The sequence below is a fragment of the Lates calcarifer genome, unplaced genomic scaffold (assembly GCF_001640805.2).
Source record: "Lates calcarifer isolate ASB-BC8 unplaced genomic scaffold, TLL_Latcal_v3 _unitig_5134_quiver_893, whole genome shotgun sequence".
NCBI classification, from domain to species: domain Eukaryota; kingdom Metazoa; phylum Chordata; class Actinopteri; family Centropomidae; genus Lates; species Lates calcarifer.
The window spans coordinates 1-8,499 of record NW_026117316.1 but is presented as its reverse complement, the minus strand read 5'-3'; the positions used below and the strand labels follow the sequence as shown (position 1 = coordinate 8,499).

Sequence of the window (8,499 nt, the reverse complement as noted above, 5' to 3'; positions counted from 1 at the left end):
CTTTTTGGTCCAAACGCTCTGAATGGTTCAAATTTAAGTGCAGGAACTGGAACAGAACCAGTTCCATGTTGGCAGTAAAGGGATTTCTGAGGTTTACGGTCGGCACTGTAAACCTCTCAGCCTGCATGTTTTTTCAGGTCGTCCATCACATTCACGTTAACGTATTTCAGTGACGACTTGAGGGAATTCCCTCAAATCTGGAGAAAACATTCATTTGGATTCAAGGGTGAACTGTTGAGAATTTGGTGGTCAAAGGTCAAAGGTCAGGCTTTTTTAAAACCCTTTATTAATGCGTCCTTCTCAGTAAATTTGTCTCCTTGTTCAACATCAAGTTGAGCGACAGGAACTGCTCCGTCCTCCCTCCGAGCCGAGGTCAAACCCTAAACTCCTCCTGTCCAAACAAACCTCCACTGAACCCTCCACTTTGTTTTTATCCTTACCAGGTTTGTTAGCTTGTGGCTGCTCTCATACGTCCTGTGATGTGTTGAGTTCATGAGAATCCACTTCATCGTCGACTCGTCGTCGCTCAGGTTAAAATAAAATCATTGACACCTGCTGATGAAGAGACATGAGTGAAAACACAACAGGGTTTAGATCAGAACAGAGCTACAGCAGAGGGAATACTGACCTTACATTCAGTCCACATGAACCGTCATGTTGAACTGTAGCTGTTTACGTCACAGAAATAAACCAAGTTGAGTTTATAATGACTATGATAATAATCTGTTTAATTTCAACTGACACAAATTAGAAATACAACAGAATAATAAATACAAAACTGTTCAAGATCACAATATGAGCACATACAACGATGAAAATCTCATTAAATAAAGCCAGATGTACATGGATTTACAGTATCCTGACTCTTTAAAAAGGCTCCAGTGAATCTGTGTTCATCAGAGTTTACAGCTTCATCTGACACAGCAGGTTTATACAAAACAAAAGAGGAGTGTTGTTAAAGAGAAACGCAGTCATAAGCCTTAATATACACTGAGTGGCCACTTTATTAGGTACACCCGTACAATACAGCTGTTGTTCTGCCTTCACAGAGTTTTGTAAAGTGCTGAGGTCAAAGTTAAAGCTGGAGTTCTACTGCATGTGTTTCTAATTCTACAAACACCTCTGAGCAGGGACAGGTTGGCCCCGGGGCCGATCACCACTTCACTGTTTAGACTCTTCTTGTTGGAAAGTCAATAAACCAACCAGAAAGAGCTGCGTGACGGCGATAAAAAGCACATGAATGATTCAAAACAACACGTAAGAGGTAGAAAACAAACGCAGAGACAGGAAACAATCAGAGGCTAAAACATATCCACATCATCTGCTGTCGTTTCGTCTCTTCAGGGTTAAATGTTGCTCTCTCAACACTTACAGTGGCCTCAATGTTAAACCATGGATATAAATACAACACCTTCACAAAGGTGTCAATGAAACCACCAAATATTAAAAGCTTCATACAAGTCGACTTCACGGCTGAACACCTGGATTCCACAGGTGTACCTAATAAAGTGAACACTCAGCGTATATAAGACAAACCAACCTCTAAACATGTAATGAACTGTCACCTTCACATCAGTGTCACTGAGGTCGGCCGCACCTGTAACCACACCTGGCAGTGATGTCACAGAGTACACCTGTGCATCACTGCAGCCAGGTGAGAAGTTAAAGGCACTGTGGAGCGATCTTTATAAGAGCAGGTGTCTGTTTGTGACACTCAGCTCCGCCAGTGTTTCAGAGAAGTAGGAATGCACTGAAAAAAAAAAAAATCAGCGAAGAAGAAAAAAAAAGTTTTATGAGGAAGAAGCTGCAGTGAACTGGTTTCTATTTCTCTGTTTACAGGAAACTTTCAACTGTTTTCATTAAGTTTCATTTTAAAAACTTTGTCAATAACTTTGTTATTTTTCAGTTTGGACCACGTCAGAGACACAGCTCAGTTTCTTCTCATCCAGCTGCTCCAGATGTTTCTGCCTCTCACAGCTGGACTCTTATTACAGAGGAGTTAAAGGAACAGTTCCATGTTTTATGGAGTCAGATGTTCAGATGTGTTCAGGATCAGTCTGAACTTCTGAGTTTCGGCCTGAATTTCCAAAAACACTGAACTGCTCCTTTAAGCGTGTTCCTTTGGTATCGCTGTGTGAGTCACTGACTTCCTGTCTGTCACCACTTGATGAAGACGAGCGCGGCGAGCGCTGCGTAGCCGAGGATGAGGAAGAGCACTTTGAGGAGCCGGTCCTGTTTGTCGTCCAGCTCCCGGGACAGGATCTCGAAGAAGGTGACGAACAGGAAGGTGCCGGCGGCGAGTCCCTGCAGCACCACCGACACCACGCCGCCCGCCAGCGTCTGAGCCGACTCGATGCCCATCCCTACCACCACGCCCAGCGGGATCATCAGGCCCACCGCCACGCCCAGCTTGGCGGCATCCCTCATGCCCAGCGACGCCTTGGCCACGCTGACCCCGAGGGCGACGGCGGCCAGCGTCTCGTGCACGGCCACGCCCAGGAAGAGGCCGCCCAGCTTGGCTCCGTCCTCCTGCAGGCCGAGTGCCAGGCCCTCGAACACCGAGTGAGCCGACAGAGCCAGGACCAGGCTGGCCAGCCGCAGAGGCCCCGCCCCCGCCAGCTCGGCCGGGCTGAAGTGTCCGTGCTGGTGCCCGTGGGAGCGGTGACCGCCGCCACCGCCGGCGAGCCCCGCGCCGAGGAGATGAAGGGTGTGTCGTACTCTGAGTCGCTGCCGGCCTCCGAGCCGCCGGCGTTAAAGGTCTCCAGGTCTATGAAGGACGGTTTCTCCTTCCTGAAGGTGAGGACGGCCTGCTCCACAAACACGGTGAGGAAGAAACCGAGCATCATCATCGTCTCAGCCAGAGGATAATCACTGCTGATCTGCAGCTGCCTGAACACATCGCCCACCTGAGGACAGGAAACACAGTCAGGTGGACCAGCTGAGAGTTCTGTTCAGAGACTCCTGATACAGAGGAGGTGGACAAAATAACAGAAACACCTGTCCCTACATGTCCTGACAGCTTTAAAGGAGGGATGGACACAACAAGAACCAGTCAGAAAGAGCTGGTATCTGATGTATTTGTAGTTTTCTACTGTTAAAGAGCCAGAATCTCATGGCAGCTCGTGTCTCAGCCGAACACGGCGTCTACGTGTTCGTACGGCGAGACATTGAGAACTGCAGTGTTTCCCTCAGTTACCTTGTCTCTGACGGCGGGCAGCAGAGCGTTGAAGCAGGTCGCGAGGAACACGCCTCCTCCAAACGAGTTACAGAGCGACAGCGCCCTCCTGTACCTGTGCGCCTTGTCGTAGTCGACCAGCAGGAGGCGCACGGGGACCAGCACGCCGGCCAGCACGAGGCCGAACAGTCCCAGCAGGCCGAGCAGCTTCGCCACCAGGATCTGCATCCTGAAGCAGAAAAACCCAGAGGACGCTAAAGCCAAGACGACGTCATCATCCTCCACCTCTGCTGCTTCTACTGGACTCTACTGCTGCTTCTACTGCAGGAGACACAGACTCTGAGTGGAGACACGAAGGAACAAGGAAGTGCAGATCAGACCACAATAAAGCAGAGTGAACCAGTCCACCTGGACTCTTCACCTGAGGATCAGACTCAGAATCAGGATCAGTTTAATTCCTGCAAAATGTGTCTGTAACATTATAACTATAGAAACACATTAAAGCTTTGCATTAAACCCTCATTAAACACGGTTTGACTTTTATTCCTGAATCATTTATTTCCTGATCTGGATGACATCACTGCATAAAATACAGAGAAAAATACTTTTACTCCAGGATGTAGTGGATTAGTGGCATGAAAAGAAAATACTCAAGTAAAGTACAAGTACCTCGACACTGAAGCTAAGTGCAGTACTCAGTAGATTCATCACATATGTCACATTAAAGAACAGAACAGTGAATCTATCTGAAAGTTTCTCTTCAGTCTGAACATTAAACACTTTAAACCTTCATCCTCGCTGAGTCAAACTTACAAATCGTTTTGTTTGTTTGTTTGTTTGTTTTTATCCGTTTTTACCGTTAAATTCAAGCAGGAAGCGACGACATCAAATTACACAACCTTACTTCCGTCTCCTGTCAGGAACTTCAAAATAAAACATTAAGGCGCTTGAAAACGAACTAAAACATTAACTCTCTGACTCTCTTCAGGCCACGTTTCTTCACTCGTTATTATAAACTTATTTAACAGACCGACTCTCACCTCTTCAGCTTTAATAAACACATTCTAATAGATTACGTTAAAAATAAAATCATCTCCACTTCCGCTCCTGCTCTTAGCTAACAGCGGCTAACTTAACTGCTAACAGTCGTTAGCTTCCCTGCAGCTAAACCCATCGCTAACACCTGAACACTCCGGAAATAAAGGGAAACAGCTGTTTACACCTGTGTTACTCAGACTAAACAACGACCTCACCTCAACACAACAACATCAAACACAAACATGAGTCGGATTGAACGTGTTTACCTGTCCGCTCCTCGTCCTCTCCTCCAGCAGGTGTATGAAGACGCTTCCTCGGCTACGTCACGCACTCCCTGGGCTCTGAGTGGTGAGTTTTCTAATGACGTAGGCAGTGATGTTGTAAGGAAGTGAACTTCGGATGTTTACAAAAAATATATTTATACATTAAATTAAAAATAAGGTGAAACACATTTCCTTTAAATGAAAATTAAACTATAAAATGTATTTATGGAGATTTAAACGTTTTTATTTTCTTTATTTATTTGTTTTTATTATTATGTCATTCTGTTGTCTCTGTAGCAAAAAATTACTGAAGTGGTTTCCAAAGTAAAATTAAAAATTAGTAGTAGTAGTGTTATATTCAAAATAAGAGAGGTTTATTTTTAAAAATGACATAAAATCTTCCCAGTAAATTCTCCAGACGTGAATATTTGTTTTGTTTGTTTGTGCTGATGAAACATGTGTATTTCTACCTTCAAAGTGTAATTTTGGTCTGATTTAAAGACTGTTAGTCACTGTTTTAAAGAATTCTTTATTCATTGACAGAAGTTTTCAGGTTCAGTTTAATTCATTGTCTAATTTCTTTGTCCTTTAACTATAAAATGTTTTTTAAAAAGCAACAGGTTTATAAAATATTTTTTAGAGTTATTATTTCAGTTTTATTTAAATTCCCTGTATGTTTACACATCCTGATGCCTACTTTTGCTTTTAGTTGTGATATTTCTAAATACATTCAGCTGATAAATACTTTACCACTTTATTTACCCCCAGGACTGATGCTAAAACCAGGAAGTCAGTTAGCATGTTAGCACTTCCTGTTCCCTCGTCCCAAAGTCAGTGTGTTTCTGGTGAAATGTCTGAAATAAGGTCTGTGTTTTTAACGTGGGACTAACGTGTGAATTTCCCTCCGTATGCGTGGAACACGTCGTGCAGGGAAACAAACCTCAGGAGTGAAAACTCGTCAGACAGGAGGAGGTAAAATGTTGAGATGCTCTTTTTAATTTCCAAACTGTGTTGAAACAGCTGCTCCTCTCAGCTCCATGTGACCGAGGAGTTTCACCTGCCACACAGGATTAGTTCATTTACACTAAATCAGCCCTGATATTCACTCACTCACTCATTCACTCACACTCTCACACACTCACCATAAACAAGGTACTGGACCAAAAATTGCATTCAAAGTTACACTGTGTAGTTTTTAGAGGAAAAAAAAGACATTTCAAGCGTCAGGTTTAATCTCTGCTGACCTGCCTCTCTACAGCTGTTTAACACCTGGGCCCATGTTGCTGTCAGAGCTCGATTTATTAGAATTAATCAGTGTTGGATATCAAAGTGTTACGTCAAAATGTTCTTCCTAAAAACCACACAGAGCCGCAGGAAGTGGGTGGTGGTGGTTTTTGTTTGTTTTTTTGGTGAAGTGGCTCCTGAACCAAACGGGACGCCTCGCTCTCTCTCTCATGCAGGAATTACTCAGTGATGGAAAAAACAAAAACTTCCTTTTAGTCCTTCGAGTTATAATGATCCAAATCAGAAAGAAAAAAAGGAACAGACGGTCGTTACGTCTCCTCCACACGTAAACCTGCCGAACCTGAAACACAGAGGAAGTAAAGAGAAAAAGAAACGTCACGTCACAGAGGAAAAGACGAACAGATCTACAGGTTCATCTCTGCTTCTGCTCTGGATCATAGGAGACTGACTGAGTCATGTTATGGTGAGTTACAGTGTCAGGAGGACAGGAGGCAGCTACAGATTACATGAGTCTGCAGAGGGCTTTTCATTTGAAATGACGGTTACAGGAAGTGGAGAACAGTCAGGACCTGGGTTGAAGTGAGTAGTTGAGTTAGACAGTAATCAGAGTACTCACGGTCTCTGATGTCACGGCTGCTCCTCGTTGCTGCTGGGCGGTTCGGTTGCGGATTTGACTCCTCAGCTGTTCGATGAGTTCTGGGTTCTGCTGCTGCATCTGCTGAGCAAACTGTTGACCTCTGCAACACAAACCAGCACAAACACCTGTGAACACCTGTGAACACCCACCATCCAACCACCCACCCTGCTCCGCCTGCCTGCTGAGGAAACGCCTCTTATTGATCAGCGTTTTCACTTCACACCCGTCTGTACGTACGCCTGGATCAGTCCTGATAAATCTCCGGCTTCCGGCTGCTCCAGGAGCTGCAGCTCCAGCTCCGGCTCCGGCTCCGGCTCCGGCTCCAGGGCCACACCTCCTCCTACTCCACCTCCCATCCCACCGTACGCCCCAGACATCATCCCCGACATCCTGGAAGAGAACGAGCAGACAGGACGTCAGCTTCAACAAACACGAGAGGAAGAAGAAACGACAAGTGAACGAGGAAGTGAACGCGACTCACAGCTGCTGACCTGAGGGTTGTTCATCAGAGACGACGCCTGCAGAGACAAAGTATTCAGATCAACAACCAGAGAACAAAACATTATGGATCCTTTTAGTTTCACCAGAAACATCTCTACATATCAGCACCAGACTCCATTGAGAAAAACAGGGATTTAACCAGGAGCTGCTGGAATACCACTGCCTCCATCTGTTAGTGTCTGTGTTACTGTGTGGTACTTTTACTTCAGTAAATTATCTGATTACTTCTTCCTCCACTGAAAGTCTCACAGTAACACAGACACACTAACAGATGGAGGCAGTGTATTCCAGCAGCTCCTGGTTAAATCCCTGTTTTTCTCTATGGAGTCTGGTAGAGATAAAGAGCTCAGTCTCTGTAGGAATCTGTTCCCTCACTTTGGTTTGATTGTGGTCAAACAAACAGAGTCTGAGGTCTCACCATGTTCATGAAGCCGGGGTTACTGAGCAGACCGGCCAGGTCCACCCCCCATCCCGCCGTCTGAGAGAGAGAGAGAGAGAGAGAGACACAGACATGAACAGCGGCCCATCACAGAGTCTCTGCTCAGGTTAACTCGGTGTCTTCGTACCGGACTGGAGGTCTCCATCTTCTCCTCTGCGATCTTCAGGTTGGTTTTGTACGTGTCGTTGTCGGGGTCGAGCTCCAGAGCTTTCTTATAGTAACTGGCTGCTTCTGTGTGTTTGTTGAGGCTGGCCAGAGCCAAACTGAAACAGGAAGAGGAAACCGTCAGGGTCCAGCCTGAGCCTAACCCTGCCCCCTCCTGCTGCCGTGCTCTTACCCCATCCTGCCGTAGGCTTTGCTGTAGTTGGGGTCGATGCTGATGGCCTGTTCGCAGTCCTGCACCGCTCCGGCGTAGTTCCCCAGTTTACTGTAGGCTGCAGCCCTGCACAGCACAAACACAAGCTTAACAGACAGAGGCCTTTCTACCACTTCACTTTGTTTCTGCAGCGTCACAGAGAAAAACTGTACAGATCCAGTTCAGACAGAAAACAGAAAAGACTTTATCTGACAGAGATGAAATGAAAACACAGTTCAACACCTCAGTTCCACCTGATATCAGCAGGTCATCTGTGTGGGAGGGTTAAATCCAGCAGGATGTTTTACAGTCTGACTGAGACTGGATCTGGATCTGGATCTGGATGGTTTGGATTTGATGTTTCACGGTCTGAACATGTGTGTTTTGTGTGTGTGTAGTAGGGACAGTAGCAGACGTCCAGCTGTTTAAAGTTCAGTTTGAATATTTCATCATGTGCTGTAGAGTTTTAATATCAGTTTTATTTCAGAGTAGCTGAGCTCTATTAGCTTTGGTTTAGCATTTGGTGGAAGGTTTAGATTTTTTTCTCGATGGAGCCGATACTGAGAGAAAACAGATGGAACTAGTTTTTCTTCTCTGTCTTCTTGCTTTGATTTGTCTTATTAACAATGTTATTACTGTCTGATCTGACTGATCACTGTGTTTGTGTCTCTGACTCGCTGCCTTCATGAGGCCACAGATGTCAGAGACACCTTCAGAGTAATAATGATGAACTGAAGATTCATCCTGCTGAGGACTGATGGACATGTCAGACAGACAGCCGTCACCTCTCTGACCTGTTGCAGTAGTAGACGGCGTTCTGAGGGTTGAGGGCGATGGCCTTTGAGT

The 8,499-nt window shown here is 45.5% G+C and overlaps 1 protein-coding gene and 1 pseudogene across 1 annotated transcript; both read right to left on the bottom strand.

Annotated features, from left to right (window-relative positions):
* Positions 1-700: 700 nt before the first annotated feature.
* LOC108873832 (zinc transporter ZIP3-like) lies at positions 701-4,544 on the bottom strand. The gene is given in 4 exon segments (XM_051068639.1): positions 701-2,684; positions 2,687-2,906; positions 3,197-3,496; positions 4,480-4,544. Coding segments are annotated over 3 exon segments (954 nt in total). The 5' UTR covers positions 3,404-3,496; positions 4,480-4,544; the 3' UTR covers positions 701-2,157.
* A 1,804-nt stretch (positions 4,545-6,348) lies between these two features.
* Positions 6,349-8,494, bottom strand: LOC108873828 (small glutamine-rich tetratricopeptide repeat-containing protein alpha-like; annotated as a pseudogene).
* Between the last annotated feature and the right edge of the window lie 5 nt (positions 8,495-8,499).